The sequence below is a fragment of the Vombatus ursinus genome, unplaced genomic scaffold (genome assembly GCF_900497805.2).
Source record: "Vombatus ursinus unplaced genomic scaffold, bare-nosed wombat genome assembly UNPS02014171.1, whole genome shotgun sequence".
NCBI lineage: Eukaryota > Metazoa > Chordata > Mammalia > Diprotodontia > Vombatidae > Vombatus > Vombatus ursinus.
Genome location: NW_020953949.1, coordinates 2,504,235 through 2,528,516, shown reverse-complemented (window position 1 = coordinate 2,528,516; position 24,282 = coordinate 2,504,235). Strand labels below are relative to the sequence as shown.

The 24,282-nt window shown below is 39.5% G+C and overlaps 1 protein-coding gene across 2 annotated transcripts in view; it reads right to left on the bottom strand.

The window, feature by feature from the left end:
- The window catches only part of PRKCB (protein kinase C beta), a 623,945-nt gene that overhangs the window by 189,644 nt on the left and 410,019 nt on the right, over positions 1-24,282 (bottom strand). For both annotated transcript variants that reach the window (XM_027859746.1, XM_027859745.1), the window contains exon 9: positions 10,928-11,074. In XM_027859746.1, coding sequence (XP_027715547.1) covers positions 10,928-11,074 — 147 coding nt within the window. The remainder of the gene's footprint in view (positions 1-10,927; positions 11,075-24,282) is intronic.

The window sequence follows — 24,282 nt, the reverse complement described above, 5'->3', positions numbered from 1 at the left end:
ATGTTGGGAAGCATGGGAAAATGTGACATCTCCATCTGAGAACTTGCAATAAAGGTGAGGAAAGGTCATTATCATCTAAGGTGTACGCTAGGTTTTGGGGAGAGCAAATGGTTCAGAGAAAGGACTGGAAGGATCCCATGCTAAAATTCTATAGGGGAAGTCAATCCAGGTGGGAAAGAAACTCTCAAGGATAAAATTCTGAAAACACCAAGTTTTCATAAATCTGATGAGGAAGAAAGGAGAGTCGAGAATAGGAGAGGAAGTTCTCTAAAGAGACTGGTGTAGTTAACACAAGGAATTCATCAAATAACTTGGATTTTGAAAGGTATGTATAGAAGTTGAAAACAAGAGAAGGTAATAGACAATGAATTCAAACACATGATGGAATACTGTAAGAACAGTGTTAGGAGCACTGAAAGATAAAAAAAATGAACATAGACTAGCAAGAAATGTTAGAGTGCAGGTAGAGGCCTAGTGAGTCATACAATCAATTGTTTCACCCCAATTAAGGTAAATGATGCTTTTTGAGGTGAGAAAAATCAATCAGAAGTGTCAACTAAGTGTGAACAAGGCCTATTGGATTGGTCAATCAATCATAGGCTTTAGACTAAATGTGGAAAGTATTTGATCAATTGATTTCCTTAAAAGTCACGGATGAACTAATGTGATGTTGTATAAGCAGTAAGAAATGTATTCAAACTCATTTAGGAACAACACCCTGTGGGTCATTTAGCTAGCTAGCTATGTATAATATACACAGAGAGATATATAGATACAAATAGATACTACTATCTATAGATACTGCTAAATAGATACTAATATCTATGTCTATGTATAGATAGATAGATATAGACAGATATTAGTAATACACACACAAACTAGTTCACAATCTAGAGATCTGAGGTTCTATCTATATAAAAGGGAGTCATTCCATCCAAAATCCCCAGATAGAATAACTTGGGAAGGGGGAGGACAAAAGCCTTAGCTTCAGCCTTGGTCTTAGTTTCTTCCCTATAACCCCTCTGACCAGAGGAGAACTGTGGGAATTTCCAGAGAGTTGCCTTAGTACTTATAGAAGGATAAATACTATTCCATTTTTTAAATGGAAGAGTAAAGTCTCCAGACTATAGGCTAGTGAGCTTGACAAAGTCCTAATAAAACTCAGAAGCTTATTATTAAAGTGATGCTAAGAAAATACATGGAAAAAGGAGCAGTGATAGCAAAGAGTAGGTCTAGCTTTTCAAGAACAGGTCCAAACTAACCAATTTGTGTTTGGACAGGGTAATTAGATCAGTGGTTTTGGGGAGTACTACAGATATAGTTTACCTAGATTTTGGGGAAGCATTTGACATATCTCTTCTGCTGTTCTTGTGGATAAGATAGAGATATGTGCGCTACACAAGAATACATATAAGCAATTAAAGTGATCAATGATTTGGGGTGAACTGTAAAGAGGTAGCATTCCCTTATGATCATTCCTTGGCCCTAAGCTATTTAATATTTTTATCAATGACCTGGATGAAGAATGGATGGTATTGAGATAACATAACTAGGAGAGACAGCAAATATACTACCGGAAAAAATCAGTATCCAAAAAGATATCAACAGGTTTGAACACTGGGCTGAATTCCAATAAATAGGAAATTTGATATGGATAAATAGAAGGTCTTACACTTGAGTTGAAAAATAATTAACTTCACAAGAACAAAAGGAGGGAGGCATGATTATATATTAGTTTGTCTGAAGAAGATCTAGTGGGTTTTTGTGAACTAAAGCTCAGTTGTATGAATGAATGAAAGGATGTATTAAGTGCTTATAATGTGTCAATCCCTGCGCTGGGGATAAAAATACAAAGGTGAACCAGTCTCTGCCATGAAAGAGCTTGCACTCTAATGGAGGAGACAATACATATAGGGGAGTGAGGGCCAGGGTAGACAGTTAAGGTTTGGGAAATCCCAAAGATGCTGAGCAAAACAGGAGAGCCATTCACCAGGAGTGCACCCTTTCCAGAGGCAATAAGAGCGGTGATTTGATTACAGTTCTCAGAGAAACAGGGAGAAAAAAATTGTGGGCTAAGGAAAGATCAGGGTAGACTATGGTCAGGGGGAAAATGAGGACACAAAGTCTCAGCAAAAGCAGACCCAAGCAGACCCTAGCTCCTCTAGGCATGAACTACTGGTCCCATCTGAAGGTCCCCAATAGTAATGCTGTGAGATGGCAGACAAGCTTAAGTCATATAATCTTAGGTTACATTGAGAGCCAAAACATCTAGAAATGAGACCTTCTAGAACATGTCTGGAAGATTTGTTTCATGGAGTCATAGGGACTCATAGAGACATGGAACTCAAAGGGACATCAGAGGGCATCTGGTTCAAGCCTCTCATTTTTGCAGATGAAGAAATTGAGGCCAGAAAGCTAAATGACTTGCCTAAGTAAGGTCACACAAATATAAGGGTTAGAGGCAAGATTTGAACCCAGGCCTCTGACTTTAAGCTTCATACTTTAGGAAAAACAGCATTGAGTTGGAGTGCATCCAGAGAAGGGTAACAAGGATGGTAAAGGACCTTGATATCATGCCACATGAAATAGACTTGAAGAAACTAGAGAAGTTTCAATTTGGCTAAGAAGATACTTAAAAGGGGACATGATAGCTGTATTCAAATATCTGAAAGGGTGAATGAGAGAGAAAATCTGTTCTACTTTGCCCCAGAGGAAAGAACTACATACAATAGGAAGAAGTGAAAAAAGGTAAATTTACACTTGATACAAGGAAAACCTCCCTAACCATTAGTGGTACATAAAAGTTTAACAGGTCCTTTCAGAAGGGAGAGGACTTTCCCTCATTGGAGATCCTCAAGCAAAGCCTCAAAGACTTTATAGTAGAAGATATCTTTTCTTAGGCAATAGAAACTTAATTAGGTTTCAGAAAGGGCAATTTGCCACCATGTTATAGTAAGAATGGATGGTACTAGTTTAGTCATGGCTTGAACTAGCCCCTAAAATTTCTTAGAGCTTTGAGATTCTATGATTCATCGTGTAAGGAGATTACTTCCCTCACTTGAACTCTGTCCCTGACATTCTACAGTAAATAATGTCAGTGAGCATCTTAATAATCAGAGGATAGTTATAAGCCTGAAAATGCTTTACAGATGTCAGCTATTATTTTTATCATCAGAAGATTCATTACCAGTTGATGATTTTTCTGGGTAGGGTGGGGACACCAGGCAACTCATAAGGAATTGTCTTGAGGGGCTATGATCTGTGCAGTCAATTAAATCATGATCATCTGTAGCATTAAAGTGATTACTATCATCACCATCATCATAATAGACAGTGAAAGTTATAGTTTTGGGGTAACAATGAGGATTACCATATTCAATTATTTTCCCTCAGTTGGAATTTTTCCATATTCAATCTGAAAACAAAAGCAATTCCTATAGAGTAAGCTGTAGTAAATAACACTGGACTGCTGTTTAGGTTGTTTACTCAACTGGCCCTATCCCTTAAGGGGAAGGATTCCAAGAGATTGATTGGACATGCTGAAGTGATGCCAGTATGCCATGCTTGTCAAATCCCAGGCCATATCTGTCACCCAAGCAGCTTCTCTGTAAAAAGTGTGAAGAGGTACAGATTAGATGAGAAAAAGGGCCCCAAGACTGGGAACATTTCATCTCTCATACCAAACTGGCAAATGCAAATGGGAGAATGTACTGATACATACAAGCATTTGACTATTGCAGGTAGTCAACCTGCGAATGTCCCTGTAACAGGCCACGGACACTTTGTATCCAAGGTGAAAATCTGTCTACAATCCCCGGCAGAACAGTTCTCTAAGCTGGATTAGGAAAAGGGTATCCCTGCACTAGAGGTGACATCTAGTCCCCATTTCACATTGAACAGAGAAGCCTAACCTGTATCATGGACCCCTTTGGCAGTCTGGTGAAGCCAGTAGACTCCTCTCAAAACAATGTTTATAAATAACTGAAAAAGATGTTAAAATTCAGTTAGAGGTTAATGAAAGAGTTAATAAAAATAAAGATGTAATTTTCCCATCCAAGTTTAAGGACTCCCTGAAACTATCCACCAACTCCTTGGTAGGGGTGGGGGTGGGGGGTTGGGTGGTGGCCCCCAAGCCCTAGAGGGATGAGAAAGTGGCAGAACAAATTTCCATAGATGAACATCTCTGAACTCCATGGGGAAGACAAAGACAAATGAACTCTACTAATAACTAACTCACTGTGTGACCTTGACAAAGTCATTTTATCTGTGACTCCCAGTTTTCTCCTCTGTAAAATATGGTTAATCATATTTGCAGTGCCATCACCATCATCATCATCATCTCATTCCTGGAATAACAGAGACCCTCATCCAAGAGAAATTGTTCTACCACCTTCCCATCTCTCTGTGACTGGGGGACTAGATATTCCCTGTGGTGCAGGGACTGCCTTCCTCACAGGGTCACCGTGAGGATCAAGTGAGATAATTTATGCAAAAGGGCTTTGCAAACTTTTAAGTTGTAAAATAAATATCAGCTATCATCATCACTGAACTAATAATTAATTTATAAAATTATGAAATGGGGCAGGCACGTCCAGTTCTTTGAGAACTCATTGGGAAAGACCATGATGGCTGCAATAAGACCAGTAAGGCTGCAACCACAGTTTAATAAGATGCAGAGGGTGTATGGGCAAACAGTCACAGAAAATACAGAGATAAGTGGGAAAAGGAGGGTACAAAGGCAGACAGCATGGGGTCTGGGATGGTGTGGTGAAGGAAGGTAGGCAGCATTGGGGAACAGGATGTACAGATAATCACTCCTTAACCATGGATTAGAGTTGAGAGCACTAGGCAGTATGGACCCAATGGAGATGATGAAAGAATGCTGGGAAGAGGGGCGGTGGTTTAAGTTCTCATTTTTATAGGGTCTTTGAGGGGAACAGACTAACTCTTGCCACCTTGGGTTAATTCAATAACATATCTAAATCATCTCAAAGTTGTCAGTAAAACTTTAAAGTTAAGATGTCACATCATCTCAGAGTTATCAGTACTATTTGGTGTTCTGCTGGTCTTACTGCAGATGTTTGGAATTTCTCTGAGATTTACATATTACAGAATCAAAGGGTTCTGATAGTAAAGCCTAGGTGGTGTCCTTGATTCAGCACATGTTACCAGGATGTGATTTTTGGTTGATACATGATAATAATGCATAAATTATGCTCCTTTGATCTTCGGGACGGATTGTATGTGACCCTTTGCAATCTTTGCTATTGCTACTTTATATTAGCTACTTATAAATTTACTATACTGACCAGAAGGGGGGACGGTGTGATCAGCGGGACAAGAACAAGATAGAATTTTAATACAATCATCATCATTATTGTCATTCTTTAATCAAATGGAATAAGGAGGTTAGGAAAGGTCTTGGTGGCCCATTGGGTCAACTGTTCACTTCTACCATTTTCCTCAGATTACAATGGGAGACTTAAGAAAACCAGTTTGAATTCTGTTTGTGATATATCTCCCTTTCTTTGTAGCATGTCCCGAGATATAGAATTGTGAAACTTTAGAGATGGAGGACACTTTAAATGTGGGGAACCTGAGTTTTAGGAGGTTCAATGACCTGTCCAACAGAGTACAAGTGCACGCTTTCCAGCCTCCTGCAACAAATGTCCTCATTCTGCCTGGTAGTGCAGGGACTGAAGACCTAGGAGAATCAGGAGCCCTGGGGTCTAGTCTTAGAAAAGAAATGGTTCCTGATTTAGTCCAATAAGTCAGGCATTCATTAGCAAATTCAGAACAGTTAGATCCACTCAATCTAATGCAAGTCTGTCCCTTTCTCAAAAGCTTGCTTTAACTTTCTAAATGGTTTCTCAGTTCTCCTCTCTAGTCCCTTCCTCCACACCTGTAATTGAGGTACTTAATCAGAAAGGCAATTTAAAGCCCTATTTCCACTTGTCAGCATGGAAGGAAATCGTGGTTATTCAATTAATTCACCATCCCTAAGGGCCCCTAGCTATTTCCAAGTAGAAAGACTTGGGGGAGGGATGACAGGCTCCAACGGACTGGAAACACCTCCAACTTACAACAAGGCACCACTTCACTCATCAGCACCCCCTCTAATTAAGGATGACTCTTTCAGAAAATTCAGATCCATTTAAATTCTACCTCTGGTCCCCTCCATACCTAGGTGGTCCACAGGGATCACAGTACTTGTGTCTCAGATATAAAACTTTTACTTCCCTTCTACCTATCAAGATTCTGTGGCCAACTTGGTCTTCGGAAGTGAAGGCTGAGGAAGGTGGAAAGGTCAAGAAGTCTAGAAGGAAGTGAAGTGTTAAGATCATTCTCCTCCATAAAACATTGACTAAATACCTACTGTGTTAAGTGATCTTCTTAAAGTACAGGTCTGACCGTGTCAGCCTCTCTACTCAATAAACTCAATAAACAGTGGTTCCCTTTTATCTCCAGGATCAAATATAAAATCCTCTGTTTGGCTTTTAATATCCCATCATAAACTGGCCCCCTCCTACCTTGCCAGCCTTTTTACTTCTCTACAGTCCAGTGACCCAAGCCTCCTTGCTGTTCCTTGACGAAGACATTCCATCTCCAGACTATGAATTTGCCCTGGCTGGACCCCAAGTATGGCATTTTCTCCTTCTTCACCTCTAACTCCCTGCTTCTCTGACTTCCTTTAAGTCTCAGCTAAAATTCAGCCTTTTTCCAGAAACCTTTTCCTATCCCCCTTTCCCTCTAAGACTACCTCCAATTTACCTTGTTTGTACATAGTTGTTCGTCTGTTGTCTACCCCCTTAGAACATAAACACCTTGAGGACAGGGCTATCTTGACCTTTCTTTGTATTTTAAGGGCTTAGCATGGTGACTGGTATATAGCAAATATTAAACCAATGTTTGCAGAGTAAGTGAATGCAAAATTCTTCTTTTTTAGCATTGCAAAGGAAGTGAGTGGTTAATAGAAGACAAGCATAAGTAGGGGGCTCTCATAGGAGGCAGTTTATCTACTAATTTGGAAGAGAGATATCAGAAAATTGCCTTTCCTCTTTGGAATGTGGGAGGAAGAAAAGGGAAGGAATGGGGGAGGAGGAGTGGAAAACCACCTCCATCAAACTCATCCATGAAATCCTTTACTATCTGTATGACCTTTATCAAGTCACTTTATTTCTCTGGGCCTCAGTTTCTTCATCCATAAAACATGGGAGAAATGCTCCCTGAGGTCTCACCTACATCTAATTGCTCTGTTGTTTCCCTGACTCCTCTCAACCCAATCCATAGATAGAAGCAATCTTACCCTCTGCAGCAATTATGTGGTGCCATAGTGCCATAGTGCTGGGCCTCAAATCAGGAAACTCTGAGTTCAAGTTTTATTGTAGACACTTAACTAACTACCTGGGTAACCTTGAGCAAGTCACTTAATTTTTGTCAGCCTCAGTTTCTTCAACTATGAAATGGGATAATAACCTATCTCTTAGAGTTGTGAAGAGCAAATGAGATAATATTTGTTTTTAAAAGTGCTTAGGGGCAGCTAGGTGGTAAAGTAGATAGAGCACTGGCCTGGAGTCAGGAGGACCTGAGCTCAAATCTGCCCTCAGATACTTACTAGCTGTGACACCCTGAGCAAGTCACTGAACCCTGTCTCAAAAAAAAAAAAAGTGCTTAGCACAGTGCCCTTCACAGAGTAGGTACTATATAAATGCTTATTCACTTCTCTTCTTTTCTCTCTCTCTCATGAGTTTAGTATGGTTCTCTTACATATTTACCACATTCTAATTCGAGAGTTTTATGCACTTACCTCTTCTGCTAGATTGTAAATCCCTTAGGGACAGAGATTTATTTATCTTGCTATCACATCCATTTCTTAGCAGTGTCTTACACATACTAGATGCTGAATCAATTTTTAAAATTAATTAACTGACAGTAGGAAGGGTCAAAAAATAAAAATAGATAGCATTAATCAAGTACTTCAAAGACTGCAAATATTATCTCATTTATTCTCACAACAATGCTAGATTATAGGCACCATTATCCCCATTTTACAGATGGACACCTGAGGTAGAGGTTAAGTGACTTGTGAAAGGTCACACAGTTAGCAAGTGACTGAGACCAGATTTGGATTTAGATCTTCCTGACTCCAGGCCCTAGGCCTTATCCACTCTGCCACCTCACTGGTTCCATTTCTGCTTGGAACAGCATTCTTTAGTCTGTATTCCAAGGTCCCTTTCAGTTCTGACATTCTGTGTTCTATGTCTAATGCTCCTTCCAGCCCCCACAACTTCCCACAAGTTGGAGGTATTTCCAGTGCATTGGAGCCTGTCATCCCTCCCCCAAGTCTTTCTACATAGAAATAGTTGGGGGTTTTGTGTTCTACGGCACGTTGTCAAGTTGCTTCCAGCTCCGCCATCTTATTTTCTAAGGTTCCATTAGCTGCAATAGTCTTTTATACACATTGACATAATTTTTATAAAGAGGTAAAGTTGAATATTCTGACTAATAGTTGTTTCAGGAAGTTTTAAGCATGATGAAGAATGGTAGACTTTTCAGAAGACTTCTACTCATCTCCTACTGCTTACTTATTCCATTAGATAGCCTCTGAGGTTGTGTGTGTGTGTGTGTGTGTGTGTGTGTGTGTGCGCGCGTGCACGCATGCATGTAGGCACTTGGAGTTAAGTGACTTGCCCAGGGTCACACAGTACATTCCGGATTTGAACTCAGGTCCTTCTGAGTCCAGGGATGGTGCTCTATCCATTGTACCACCTAGCTGTCCCTATTCATTCCATTGGGCAGACAGGATCAGTGACTGGAAAGAAGGAGGCTGTGAAATAGGTAGAGAGAACCATGGCATCAGGAAGATTCCATCTCAAGGCCAGACAAGTTTCATCTAATTTTTAGCTCTGTGTCAAACTCCTGTCACAAAGGCAAGACAGATGAGGACATTGGGTAGTCTTGTCCTCGGGCCAGGGACACCAAGAGTCCGTGGGTGTAAGCAACAGTAAAAGGTCAGAAGCAATGGATTATAGTTAGTCAATAGTCTGTAAACATTTATTAAGTACCTACTATGTGCCAGGTACTGGGCTAATTACTCCTCATTGTTTTACTAAATAGTTGTGTGTCACTGAACAATTTAATTGAATCAGTCAGTTACCCTCTCTGGACCTCAGGTTTTTGTTTGTTTGTTTTACCTGATAAAATACCTAGTATGGCAGTGGAAGGCTTAGGTTGAGCTCCTCACTCTAATATTCACTAGCTATGTGACTATGGGCAAGTCACAAACTCCCTAAACTTCTATTTTCTCATCTGCATGGAGAACATTCTACATTCTAAGAACCCTCCCAGTTCTAACATTCTTCATTCGATGTCCTAACTTTCAGCTCTAACATTCTATGTTCTAAGATGCTTTTCATGACCCAATGCTCCAAGTTTCAAACTAAAACTGTCTCTTTCCTGTCTTTTAGGGTGCTCTCTTCTATGAGAAGCTTCATCCCTAGAGTTACCTTTAAATCCAATAGAGCAAAAGATTTGGATTTGGGGATCCTAGATTTTAGTACATGAATTTAAGAGAGAGAACAGTAAAAACACTTAACCACAATTTATGATGACTGTAACCTTAACAGCACAGTAACCACAGTTACCACAGTAACCTTGTGGTCCATCTTCGTGACTATAAAGTGTAGATGGAGGTATCTTCTTTTCCAGTCCACCTATGACATGGCCCTAAAACAAGCAGGTGGCTGGAACAATAAGTCGCAGATGGCAGTTTCCTTATTGCTTTCTTTCTGGAAGCACATCCCACACCTGTGTTGTCACTGGATGGCAGCTGCTCCAGAAATAGGTGATTTAATTGGAGTATCATCAATGAAAACTCTGGTTATTTATTTTTCAGATCCAACACTGAAAACTGGGGCTTGCATGTTTCTGTGTAAAATGGCATGGGTTGGGAGTCAGGGTACCTAAAATATTAGAGCTAGGAAGGATCCTAGAACTGAGAATTCAGTGTCATAGATGGAAGGGACCTTGGAATCTGGAATGGAGTGTCAGAGACAGAAGGAACATCAGAACATAGAGTACAGCATCAGAGACGGAAAGGACCTTAGAATATAGAACATAGTGTCAGAGCTGGAGAGACTTTAGAACAACACACAGAATCCTAGTTGAGAGGAATCACAGAGTCATAGATGTAGACACAGAAGAGACCTCAGAGGTCATCTAATGACACGCTCTCATTTGATGGATGAGGGAAATGAGGACGACAGAGGTTAAGTGACTTGGTCAAAGTCACACGGATTGTGAGTATCCAAGGTGGGTTTTGAACCCAGATGTTCCGACTCCAGAAACATATTTATTCCATTGTACCACACTGAGATTTTATGGATGGGAAAACAGGTTCACAGAGGAGAAGAGGATCCCACCAGGAGAAGAGGGTCACACCAAAGTCACAGACAAAGCTAGGATTATAATCTGAATCTCCTAATTCCCAGTCCACAGTCCCTTCAACAACATCAATCTTCCAAAGGCACTAATGGCTTACGGGATTCTCCTCTGCTTCATAGTCTTTTAGGCAGGAAGTCCCTCGAAGACCAAGATGATTTCCCCCGGATTACTGATGTAGTAACCAGCATAGGACCTATGCAGCTGCATATCGATAAATGTGTCCAAATGATAAAGTGAATAATAAAGCTACTTGCATCCCACATTAGCTTAGAAGAGGCAGTGCAATGGAAACATCCCAAACAACTGGTATAAACAGGATGCGAATTGATGCTGTTTTACTTTTAATCCAGTAGCTTGATACTCCAGACCATGTTGCTGCTTTGTTAAAACAGAATACAATTTTAATTGTGCCAAATTCAAAGACCTCCAATCCTAGGAATGCTCTTTTCCTTGTGAAGCAATTTATTGCCATGCCATACTATACCTTGCCAAAGCTGCCTTTCCCCAGCACCATGAGGAAGTTAAAATCAGTCAGTTTCATCCGATCTCGGTTTCCATTGTTGTCAATTTTAGATATTGCATTGGCTGTCTTTTCTTCTGTAACCTTGGTTCCCTGGCCAATCTTGGCTCTCTAAAGGGAAAAACATACAGCATTTAGAAAGGATCCACAAAAGCACTGAAAAACACAGATAATGCACACATATTATAAATAATGAGGAAGTACCCACAGCTATAGTAATAACCACTGTTATTTTCTTGATCTGGACCTGTGATTTCACAGGCTTAGGAAACTACTGGCATGGAAACTTTCCCCAGTAAAGTAGATCAGTAAGTCACTAATAACTCAAAGTCTCGGGAAGTTGTCTGGGAGAGTGAAGGTAAGTGACTTGCCCAGGATGACATAGCAAGTTAGTATGTGTCAAGGTAGAGCTGAATTCAGGTCTCCTTGACTTCAAAAGTCTTCCTGACTCCATCCATACTGCTACATTTCCCTTCTAATAACAATAACTCATTTATCTATGGTATTATATAGTTGAAAAAGAATATTCTTCACAACAATGTTGTGAAATAGGCAATACAAATATTATCATCACTACTATATAGATGGGAAAACAGAGGCTCACAGAACGAACATCATCGGGCTCATGTGAGGACAGAGCTGTTCTTTGACCTCAGCACTGATTTCTATTCTGGTGCTTTTGTCTAGTGTCTCCCCTCCTCCTCTCATTGACTTGGATTTACTTTGTACAGATTTAAATATACTTAAAAGTTTACATATTGCTTACACTAATAGTATATAAACTGCTTGAGGGGAGAAATTGTTACATATTTTTTGGTATCCCCAACGCCTAGTCCATAATAGGCATTAAATAAGTGCTTACTGATTCATTGATTCAGAAAGGGCAGGAAACCTCCCCCCAAAAAAGGCTTCTGGTTGAGGTGTACATGGCTCTAAATAATGTTCCTTCTGTGCTTCAGCACAGCTGGTGCTTTCCATCTGGTCTCCTGTGCATCTCCATTCTCCCCCTGCGTGGTCCAGACCTCTAAACACCTGCATTGACTTTCCCTTAAGCAATGTGCTTGCTGGGTTTCTGACAGTTTGGTTTCTGGCCCATTACTTGTGTTGACTCCCAGCATCCATGTGTACCAGACTTAGAATCCTAGAATCCCAGAGCTGAAGGGCATCTCAAAGCTCATCTTCTTCAATCTGTTTCTCAAGACAAAAATCCCCTTTGTGGTGGTTGTTTATCCAGCTTCTACTTGAACAACTCTAGGTACAGGGAATTCACTATTCCCCAAAGTATTCCATTTTTATACCACATTAGAATTTAGGAAGTTCATCTTTATATTACATTAAAAAGTGCCTTCCCTTAACTTCTACCCATTTGGTCCTAGTACTCCCCTCTGGAGCTACTCAGAAACCTATTTCCTCTTGATCTAACAGATTTTTAGCTATAATAAGGTTTCAATAATGTCTCTCCTACCTATCCTGATCTGAAGTTGAATCTTAAATACTTTGTCCACATAATGAGAAGACAGGTCTCACTGGAAAAGACCCTGAAATTAGGAAAGATTGAAGGCAAAAAGAAAAAGGGACAGCAGAGTCACGGAAGCAATGAACATGATCTTGGACAGACTTCAGGAGATAGTGGAGGGTAGAAGGGCCTGTATTGCTATGATTCATGGGGTCATGAGGAATCAGAGAGGACTGAATAACAGCAACCCATCCTGATAAATCTTTTTTTTTTTTTTAACAGGCTAACCATCCCTAGTACTTTTCACTGTTCCTCAGAGGAAACTGTTTCCAAATCCTTTTTAATCCTGGTTACTGATCTTCTGACACTCTGTACTTTGTCAATGTCACTCTTAAAATTTGGCATCCAGAACCGAACATTGTGTTCCAGATACATCTGACCAGTGCCAAGAGCAAAACCATCGTCACTGCCCTCATTTGGGACACTAGACTTCTTGCACGCCTCTCCACGTCTTTACGGACTCTATCTCACCCCCATTTCCATATTACCTAGACCTGGTCATGAGCTTTAAATTTCCCAAGAGTTGTCACATGGAATAAGTAGACTTATTATGAGCAAGTCTACTAGGCTAGTGCTAAGTGCAGGAGATGAAACAAAAGTTTGGGTAAGATATAGTCCTTGTAACTTGGAGCTCATTTATGTTTAGTAGGAAGCAAGGACACATATCATATACAAAATAACAAACAATATGTGCATATAGGGTGGTATGTGAAGAAAAGTCATTACTGATTAGGGAAGGGAGCTGGGATCAGAAGGGTCTTCTGTTCTTTTTTGTTTGTTTGTTTGTTTATTTTATTTTATTTTATTTGGTGAGGCAATCGGGGTAAAGTGACTTGCCCAAGGTCACACAGCTAGTACGTATCAAGTGTTTGGTCTGAGGCCAGATTTGAACGCAGGTCTTCCTGACTTCAGGGCCAGGGCTCTATCCACTGTGCCACCTAGCTGCCCCCCGCCCCAGAAGAGTTTTCTAAGAAGTACAAATACTTTGTCTTTATTTTTTTTTACTTTAAAAATAATTTATTTTTTTTTTACCATTCTTTTCTCTTTAAATTTTGAGTTCCAAATTCTCTCCCTCCCTTCCACACCCTCCCCACTGAGGGGAAAAGCCATATGATATCAATTATACATGTGAAATCATGCAGAACATATTTATGTATTAGCCATATTGGAAAAAAAGCAAAAAAAAAAGTAAGAAAATTATACTTCAATTTGCACTCAGAGTTCATTAGTTCTCTCTGTGGAGGTGGATAGCATTTTTTTCACCGAGTCCTTTGGAGCTGTCTTAGAGTAGACAAGTCTTCCATAGTTGATCATCATTATAACATTGCTGTTACAGTGTACAATGATTTCCTGGTTTTTCTCACATCACTTTGTATCAGTTCATAAAGGTTTTGCCATGTTTTTCTGAAACTACCTCCCTCATCATTTCCTATAGCACAAGAGTGCTCCATCACAATCATACGCCACAACTTGTTCAGTTCTGCTTTTTAAGAAGTTCTTTTCTTTAGTGAATTTTGGTGTCTCCTTTTCCATTTGGACTATTCTGCCTTTAAAAGAGTTTCTTTCTTCAGTGAATTTTTGTGCCTTTTAAATTTTTTTTTTACCATTAAGCCAACTTTGTTTTTAAGTTATTTTCTACAGTACTTTTTATGCCCACCTCTCTCTCTCTTTTTTACCAAGCTGTTAATTCTCTTTTCATAATTTTTTTTATATTACTCTCATTTCTTTTCCCAATTTTTCCTTCACCACTCTTTTCTCTCTCTTTAACTCTTCCAGGAATTCTTGTTGGATTTGCATTCAATTAGCATTTTTCTTTGAGGCTTCAATTGAATCTGTTTTCACATTGTTGTTTTCTTCTAAGTTTGTATCTTGGTCTTCCCTGCTACCCTGGTGCCTTTTTATGATCAAGTTTTTTTGTTGTCTGTTCATTTTTCCAGTCTGTTTCTTCTTGACTTTGAACGTTACGTTAAAGTTCGTCTCTGTTGACCTGGGGGTAGAGAAACACCGTCCCAAGATTCAGTCTTTTTCATGGTATTGTTCTCAGAGCTAGTTCTGTGGGGTCTGTAAGTTTTCTGTGATTCCAAGGCAGTGTTATCTGGAGAGAGGTGTGGTCATTGCTCTCCTGCTCTATACTTTGGTCTTTATCTAAAAAAAACTGCCACAAGCACTAACTCTCCTATGAGTCCTGGAACTGTGACCAGCTTCCCTGCTCTCCTGCAGCCACCTTGCTACACTCCTCTTGGCCTTGAACTGGACCAGGTCTCCTGCTCCCTTATGGAGCTCCCTTGTGGCTATGTCCAGCAACTATGACCCACAACTGCATATCGGTAGTAGAGCTGGCAGTGCCAGCTGCCCTCAGTGCCAGCAAAGGGTCCCCTATGATCTCTTTCTGACTAGTAGTTCAGCCCCCTTACTAACTCTGGGCTGAGAGCTCCCAAAGCTGCTGCAGGTGCCTCAGTTGTTCTTGTTCCTGCTGCATGTATGTGCTACTGACAAGCCTCCACCCTGGTATCACAGACTTGTCCTGCCAACTAAGTTTTCTTAGGCCAGAAAAATGCCCCACCCTGACTTTTTGCTCACTCTTCCACTTCAAAAATTTATTACAGGAATCATTTTAAAGTTTTTTTGGAGGGGACTGTTGAGAGAGTTCAGCTGGGTTGCTGCATCTAATCCACCATCTTGGCTCCATCAACACTTTCTGTCTTTAAAATGTTCTCAGGTTGTCAAGTGATCCCTGAATCATCAATTCATCAGTTTTCAGTACTGGGAAGAAACTACTTATCACAACATTGGGCACCCCATTCAGGGTTTCCTTCTTCCTCTGAATCCATCCCTGCTCATGGTCTGTCCTACTGGTCTGACCTACTCAGCATTAACATTCATAATTTTGCATTGCTATTCAAATTTTCACCTAGATATCATCTCCCCAACTAGACTGAAAGTGATGAGAGGTCAGGAATTGTGCTTTGGTCATCTCTGTATTCCCTTAGCACAGGAAGGGGCATTGAGGTCAGTAAATGGATAGAGGTTATAGAGAAGTAAATGTGGGCTTGAGATAAGTAAAATCTTTCAATCTCAAAGTAGAACGGGTTTCCTTAGCAGGGAATGGGTTCACCCATATTGGAGGTCTTCAAGCAAAAGCTAGATTTTGGCACTTACTAGGTACCAGCTCAGTTCCTGACTCTCCAGACTGCCTTTCCATCTCCAACCCAGTGGCCTACCATTGGCAACATCTCCATTCCTATAGCCTCTTCCTCCTACAGGCAAGTTCCTCTTCAGAATCTGCATTTATGGAGGGTCATGCAAGCCCTCCTCACTCTATCCTAGCCCAGATTCTTTTCCACTTTGCCCCTAAACGGGCACCTATTCTACCTGACATCCCTTTTAACAGCCTTTTTTGAGTTGTCTTCTCCTATTAGAATGTAAGCTCCTTGAGATCAGTGACTTTCTTTTTTTTTTAACTATTTTTGGGGACGGGGCAATTGGGGTTAAGTGTCTTGCCCAGGGTCACACAGCTAGTAAGTGTCAAGTGTTTGGTCTGAGGCCGGATTTGAACTCAGGTCCTCCTGACTTCAGTGACTTTCTTTTTGTTTGTATTTGTAGCTCCAGTGATTAGCACGGTGCCTGACACAGAGTAATTGCTTAATAAATGCTTTATCTAATCAAATCTCTTGTTGTAGAAGGAATCCTTGTTCTGACAGAAGTTAAAAAATGTCCTCTAAGGTTCCTTCTAACTATGAGATCCTGTGATCCTGTGAAATGTATGCTGAAGGTTGTTTGTTCAATCAGTGCCGAGATAATTTTTTTCATGTATATAAATACACAATTCCAGGAATACAAATGAACAGATGATTTCATGCTCATCCTTCTAGCTAGAGGCTCTTGAACTCAGTATTCAAGTGGAAACAAATAGATTTGCCCATTGTTCTTTTGAACAAAAAACCCTGACATTTTCTAAAACAAATAGTATGAAAATAGTTCACTGATACTTTATGGTCTGAAAATCACTTTGCTTGCAGCAGTCCTATGAAGCAAGTAGGAAAAGTATTATCCCCATTGTACAGATAAGGAAACTGAGGCAAATAAATGTTAAAATGACTTGCCCAAAGCCATACATTTATCAGAACTGTGACTTGAATTCAGGCTGACTATATCCCAAAGAGGTCATAAAAAAGGGAAAAGGACCTACATATACAAAAATATTTGTAATACTTCCTTTTGTGGTGGCAAAGAACTGAAAATTGGGAGGATGTCCATCAATTGGACATGGCTGAATATGTTGTAGTATGTGAATTTAATGGAATACTACTTGCTACAAGAAATGATGAGCATGCAGGTTTCAGAAAAACCTGGAAAGACTGACATAAACTAATGCAAAGTGAAGTGAGCAGAACCAGGAGAACATTGTACACAGTAACAGCAACATTGTGTGATGATTAACTATAAATAACTTAGCCCTTCTCAGCGATAAATGGTCTGAGACAATTCCAAAGGACTCATGGTGAAACACGCTATCAATATCCAAAGACGAACTGATGTCGTCTGAATGCAGATCAAAGCATACTATTTTTACATTTTTTTTATTCATGGTTTTTTTTTCGTTTTGGACCATTTCTTCTCTCACAACATAACTAATATGGAAATATGTTTTACACAATTGCACATATATAACCTATATCAAATTGCTTACCATTTTAGAAAGGGGGAGTGGGAGGAAAGGAGAAAACTTGGAACTCAAGAAATTTTTAAATGAATGTTGAAAATTGTCTTTACATGTAATTTAAAAAAATAAATACTCTTCATTAAAAAAAAAAGAACTCAGGCCTAATCCACTGCCCTGGTGTCAAGTGTGCAGCAGCTCTCCAAGGTGTCTTTTGTCCCCAGTTAATGAGAGGACTTGATCTTTCTTGAAGGAAGTCCTAAATTCAGCACCTGACTCTAAAATTAGATATTCTTCTCTAAGCGCACTAAGTGGGTGGCGGTGGTATTGTTTTTCCTTAGTTGGATGAAGTAGTAACTCAAAAGGCATCCTTGGTCGTGGTTCACTTGCTCTGTCTCCAGATGCCACCCCTTTCCCCTTGTTGTCTCTCCTTTCCCGTCCCCCCTGCCTCATGGCTTCCTTCAAGACTCAAAAGTTCCATCTTCTGGTCCAAACTCATTCCCTCCTTCCACTTTTCCCCCTCACTACTTCTAGCACTTTCACTTTGAGATTATTTTCCATTTACTCTGCATATATTTTGTTTGTAAATATTCATTTGCGTGTTGTCTTCCTCCTATCAGGATGGGTGCTCTCTAAGGCCAAGGACTGTGTGTTTGCCCTTTTTTGTACCCCTTTCTTTGTAAGTGGTCCTTTGTAGACAGCGCCTAGCACCTAGTAATCAATACTTGTTAACTAACTTGGTAAAATATTAGGGTCTGAAAATTCCTCCCTTGGTTCTGATACATTCTTCATCCAGCTAGAAACTGTCCACAAAGTCATTTCCTAAATCCTGGCTGAGAGTAATAAAAAGGATTCCTCGTGAGCTTTCATATCCAATCTGCCTGCTTGGCAAATAAGACTTCATAGGCTGAATACCAGGATTTCAGGACAGATGTGCATTGATTGTATAGGGATTGGAAAGCTGAGCACCTCAATCAATTAAGGAGACAGATGTATGGCTAGAAGATGAGGTTGTAGTAGATCAGAGAGAATTAACATGAGAGAGAACAATAGGAAATGGTTCAGGCCAGATAAGAAGCAAAAGGAAAGGCAACCATCAGGATGAGGGGAAGGGAAGGAAACAAACATTTATCAGGTGCCTACTATGTGCCAGGCAAAATGCTAAGCGCTTTACAAATATTATCTCATTTGGTCCTCATAATAACCCCAGGAGGTAGGTGTTATCATTGACTCATTTTTACAGTTCAGAAAACTGAGGCAAACAAAGATGAAATGACTTCTGTGTGCCCAGGGTCACACAGCTAGGAAGTATCTGATGCTGAATTTATACTCAGGTCTTTCTGACTCCAGGCCCAGTGATCCATTAACTGTGTAACCTAGATGTTTCCAAATGAAACAAGGAAGCCCCAAAAACCAAGACAAATGAGGAGAAGAAGACAAATAACTGACAATTTGACTTATATTGGAGCACAGGTTTTCAGGGCACATGATAGGCATGGCTCCTTTTCCTCCTTAACAGGGAAGTGCTACAAAAATGCTAGTATTGCATACAATCTAACTATTCCCACCTAAGTAAACTTCTCAAAGCCCTGGTGCTGTCAACCAATTCAAGTTAACAACCACTGATATAGCACTTTCCCTGTGCGTGTAGCAAAGTAGGGCTGGCAAAGAACAGGCATTTAAGTACCCACTGTGTGCCAGGCACTATATGGAGGACTTTACAACTTGGGGGCTTATACCCCAAAATGAAAAATACCATAGAACAACAATTTGGGGGTTGAATGGGATCTCAGTAGCTGTTTAGTACAAAGTAGAATCTCTACTACAACACACCCAACAAATGGTCATCCAGTCTCTGCTTGAAGACTTGCAGTGAGGGAGAACCCATGACCTCCTGAAACTTTGGCTTCAAGGAGATTACACGCCACTGGGGTATATAACACGGGACATTTCTTATCACAGGACAAGATTTAAGGAACAGAAATGTATTTCAAAATTTCAAAGACTTGTGATTTCTCCAACCTAAATCCTCTCTCCAATTATAAAAACTTTAACCCTTTTACACTTAAGTGGACAGTCTTTTTTTTTTCTCCCCAATTCATCTATTATTCAACAAACACTTATCATATCAAGTTGTAAATAAATGTTTAGTCCTATATCGTATGCATTGTGGCATGTGGGGGCACCAAAGTAAATTTTCAACTACTGCTTGAAGTAGTTCACATTTTCTACATTAGATCATAGTCCATTGTTTTCTAGAACATTCTTTAAAGTTTGAGAAATGCTTTTTGTTTACTTGTACTTTCAACTACATAAGTGGTGTTGCAAACTTTATCACTTTCACCATCATACCTCTATAAAGCTGAATTTTCACTTAACACAGTTCCTGGAACATAATAGGTGCTTAATAAACATTTATTGACTAACTGATTGATTGATCTATTGGCAATTGCTGTGATAAAAATCAAGTACCACATGAAAATCAATATGTAGCAGGAAGCAAGGATGGCAGCATCCAATCTGATTCCAAGATTTAAGAAGTTGTGCAGTGCTCACAGGCTCACATATCCCATCAAGAAGTAATTGCGGCTATTTCAGAATAACATAAAAATATTATTTTCCTTTCAATTTGTGTGTATCTTCTTTTTTCTTTTTTTGTTTTATGTGGGTTTATTTTTTTAAATTAATTTATTTTGAATTATCAACAATCACTTCCATAAGCTTTTGAGTTTTAAATTTTTCTCCCCCTCCCTCCCCAAGATGGCACGTAATCTGTGTATTTTCTTCTTTCAAATGGCTACTAAGCCGTTTAAGACATAAATACTTATCAAGTTGTTTGGACCCAACTACTTAATTAATGAAACTGTTAGGTATTTCTTCTGACCTAGGGGCACTCAAAAAATGACTGAGACTCTAAGGGTGCCATTAACAGAGAAAAGTTTAGGAATCTCTGGTTTAGCAGACAGTAAATCAATGTCATATTAGATGTTTAAAGAAGTGATCTGAGAGCTCAGAAAAGAGAGAAGGATCTTAAGTGGACAATCATAATGAGTTTTGTGCCACTGCATCTCCCGTAACCCCCCAAATTCCTCATCACCAGGAATCTACGATTCTGGTACCATAACTCTCCAAACTCCGTTGGCCCATTCCTTACAAAGCAAACGACAGTCTGCCACTAAACCTGTCTTAGCAGCGGGAGAGGTTGCGTGCTCTCCTGTCACAGTCATGAGGAACCCCTGATCACCTCCATACCATGGTGATTCCTCTAAGAAAAATTTTAATTTGGAAGGAACAGAATCAGGTAGTTGAGGCCCTGAACTCTTATCAGGCCAAGTTTTCATTATTCAGTGGTACGAAAAGTTGAATTTATAAAGGCAGCAAGTGTTCCAAGAGAATATACAATGCTCTGCGGGAGTGACTGGAGAATGTAGAATCTAAAGAGTCTGAATTCAAGTCTTTGGCATTTCTTATTAAAGCCTGGGAGAACACCCATTCAAAAACACTAAATCTCATCACTGGACACAATCTTTTATTGCTCCAAGAGCCATCTCCTTTTGTGAACCAGAATTTGTAAAGGCTATGTTCAAGAAAGACTATTTTAATTTTCTGAAATATGCCATATTGTGGAGACTGCACAGTGCTCAGCCTACCATGAAATTCCATTAATCCGATTCTAGCAGCTCATTCTTACTGTCGCTCAGACCTTCTCCAAAGAGGCTCGAAGGTAATTTCTGAGTTTCTGCTGGTGCTAATTGGTTATCGTAAGGCATCACATTCCTCCTATTCAAGGTCATTCAAAACATCTCTTAGAGCATTTGGGGGTACCATGAAAACAGCTTTTAAATCTGCTGATACAGTACATGGGCTGACTAATGGTGAAGGCTAGTTATCCACAAGTGATCTTAGGACAATGCATAAATCTTTGACTCTCATGAGGGGGAGAGGGAGAACTTAAAGAATATAGATAAAGTATGCCTTTACTTCAAAGTCAGAAATGGTCTGTACAAAAAGCTTTATTTATGTATGAAATGTTTTCTCACCATCACCCACAGATTCTGAGGTGGCACCATCATTTATCTGTAAGTGTATGTGTTCTAATAAAAAAAAAATTCTAAACTAACTTCCCTCCTCCTCCCCATCCCTGGCCCTGCCATGTATAACACCTGCTTCCACTAAAGTCCTATTCACTGTGCAACAGAGGGGACACTAGACACTAGATTTTCAAAGTCTATGAAATTGAAATGCAAGCACTTGAGGGGGGCAGAGCTAGAAAGATGGGTGGTATGGGTCTGACAATAGAATGTATATCCATAGTTCAAGGATGAGCTGAGCTCAGTACAGAAAAGTTGATCACCACAAGCTTAGTCCCAAAGTGAATATGAATATATGTATGCATATATATACATATATATACACATATACATATATATGTATGTATATATATGGGTGTATAGGTGTATGTGTGTATATATGTATATGTATATATGTATGTGTGTGTGTGTGTATATATATATATATATATATATATATATAGATGTATGTATACTGTAGCTCATAACCCTCGAGTTCAAAAAGGGATTATAGGTATATACCACCACCATGTCTGGCTATCATATACTACTTTTCCTTCAGTAAGAAGTATGAAGTGGAGATTCATGGTTTCATATGCAACTCTATTTTTGTATTCTGCTGTGTATATATATGTATAAATAAATATATATGTCTCTATGTGTGTGTATACATGTATCTATAACCAAACTCACAAAGACACATTTACTAAGATGTAGAAAGGGCATGATATATCTGTGCCAAAAGACAAAACACCCATGCCAATGAAATCATGGAACTTTTGGAATAGATGAAACATTGAAATAACAGAAAACCTGAGACAAAATATATCACACAGTTTAATGCATCACCAAAACACAACTTCATCATAAAACTGAAAAATGGCTGAAAGTGGTCCTCTTACATCAGCAGACAGAATTCCTCAATAAGTCAAAGGTATTATAAAGTTGCCGAACCCCACCAATAATAATAACTGATATTATGACAGTGCCTTAAAACTTGCAAAATGTTTTACCTACATCATCTCATTTGAGCTTCCCAACAACCTGGTGAGGAACCTCCTACAGGCTTGTTTATATCCATTTAATAGATAAGGAAACTAAAGTTCAGAGAACTCTTGCCCATAGTCAAACAGTGTCAGAGGCAGGATTCAAACCCAAGTTTTTCTGACTCCAAGTTCGAGATTTTGACCACTAGACACCACTATTTTGAATTTAGGCTTTATAGATAGAAATATAGGGAGGTTATGTTCATATTTTAAAAGCCATAATATTGAAGGGATAGATTTATTTTGCTTGTATAAGACTAAAATCAACAGTTGAAGACTATATAGAGGCAGATTTTGGTACAACATAAGAAGGACTTTCCTAAGAATAAGAATTATCCAAAGTTGGAATGGGCTTGCTCAATACATAAGAAGTTACCCATCTTGAAGGCAGGATCATTGATTTAAAATTGAGGGAAGGAAGGATATGTATGAATTCCTCCTTTTATCTATGAGAAAACTGAGGCCTGTAGGGATAAAATGACTTGCCCAAGGCCAAATGGGTAGCAAATAGCAGAACTGGTATTTGAACCCCAGTCCTCTGACCTTAGAACCAACAATCTTTTGACTGTGCCTTCAAGTGGAAGACAAATGGCCTCTTGTTGGGGACTTGGAAGAGGGGAGTCATGCATACTTCAGGGAGCAGTGTTCACCTGGATGACCCCTGAGGCCCCTTCTAACTTTCAGATCCTAAGAGCTCTCAAATAACTCTTTCCTAGGTATGGTTTGAGTGCAACATATTTAGAGGTGACTACAATTATACACATCACAATGCTAATTTGTGACTATTTCTGGCAGGGCCTGAGCAGTGTCTAAAATCTTTGTGGGTTCACAAGGAAGTTCAGGTTCTATCTGTCAGTGATGTATGTTTAGAAGTTCAATTTATTTGTTAACCCAGGGATGATCAGGCTTTAGGAAATCTTATCAAGATGGCTTTTGACCAGAAAGTGACTTCTGCAGAGAAGCAGATGGAGAGGTGCTATGGGGCACTGATAGAGGCACAGGACAGAGCAATAGTGCTGCCCCAAAAAGAGGTACATTGAAACTTTTTTTTATGCATAGAAGTGAATAGGGGAAATTCAGAAGGAACCACAGACAAGCAAGATAGTTTTAAAAGTAATGATTGGAATTTATTATGTACTTTTTCTTTTCCTTCCTTCCTTATTTTTTTTTAAAATAAGACTGAATATATCTTGCCCAGGCTGGGAATGTGGAAATTAATCATGGGTCCAATTCACTACTTACTAGCATGGGAGCTTTGACCTGCTCTGTTTCCAATCGGGGCTCATTTGGCCCTCCTTAGGCAATGCAGAGACTCCCTATTCCAGGGTCTCACTATACTGATGTTATACTTAGTGGCTTAGCCCACTGCAGCTCATAGCCCCTGAGTTCAAAACAGTTGCTAAATTCAGCCTCCTCAGTAGCAGGAATTATATAGGTGGGTACTACCTATGTCTGACTGTCATATACATTACGTTAGCAAGCAGTATGAAACAGAGATTCATGGTTTCATATGCAACTCTGTTTTTGCATTCTGCTGTTTATATGGAAATGCTCTCTTTTTCAGTGTTTAAGTTCAGAATTTAAAAATAAATTAAAATAAAAAGAGATTGACTCAAGATAACAACTTGCAAGACAGACTGAAATAACAGAATTTACAGTAAGAGCTATTTCTAGCTCAAAAGCTAGGGTTGGGTCCACTATACAGAAAATTCCACTCCTGATGAGAAGCTGCTCTCAGGAAACAAGATTATAGGTTGTAGGTTTGGAGAACAACTCTGTAGAATTCAACAAAATTTTAAAGCATTTACTATTGGCAAGATACTTCATATTCCAATGGGGCTGGATGGAGAGATGAAAATGAAAAAGAATCCTTGCCCTCAAGAAGCTTATATTTTTCTGGAGGACACAACACATAAATAGAAAAGCAAATATAAGATGGTTTGAAGAGGAAGAGGGCCCTACCTACTACAGGGATCAGGAAAGACTTCTTACAGGTAGTGACATAGGAGATGTCCCAGAAGGAAGCC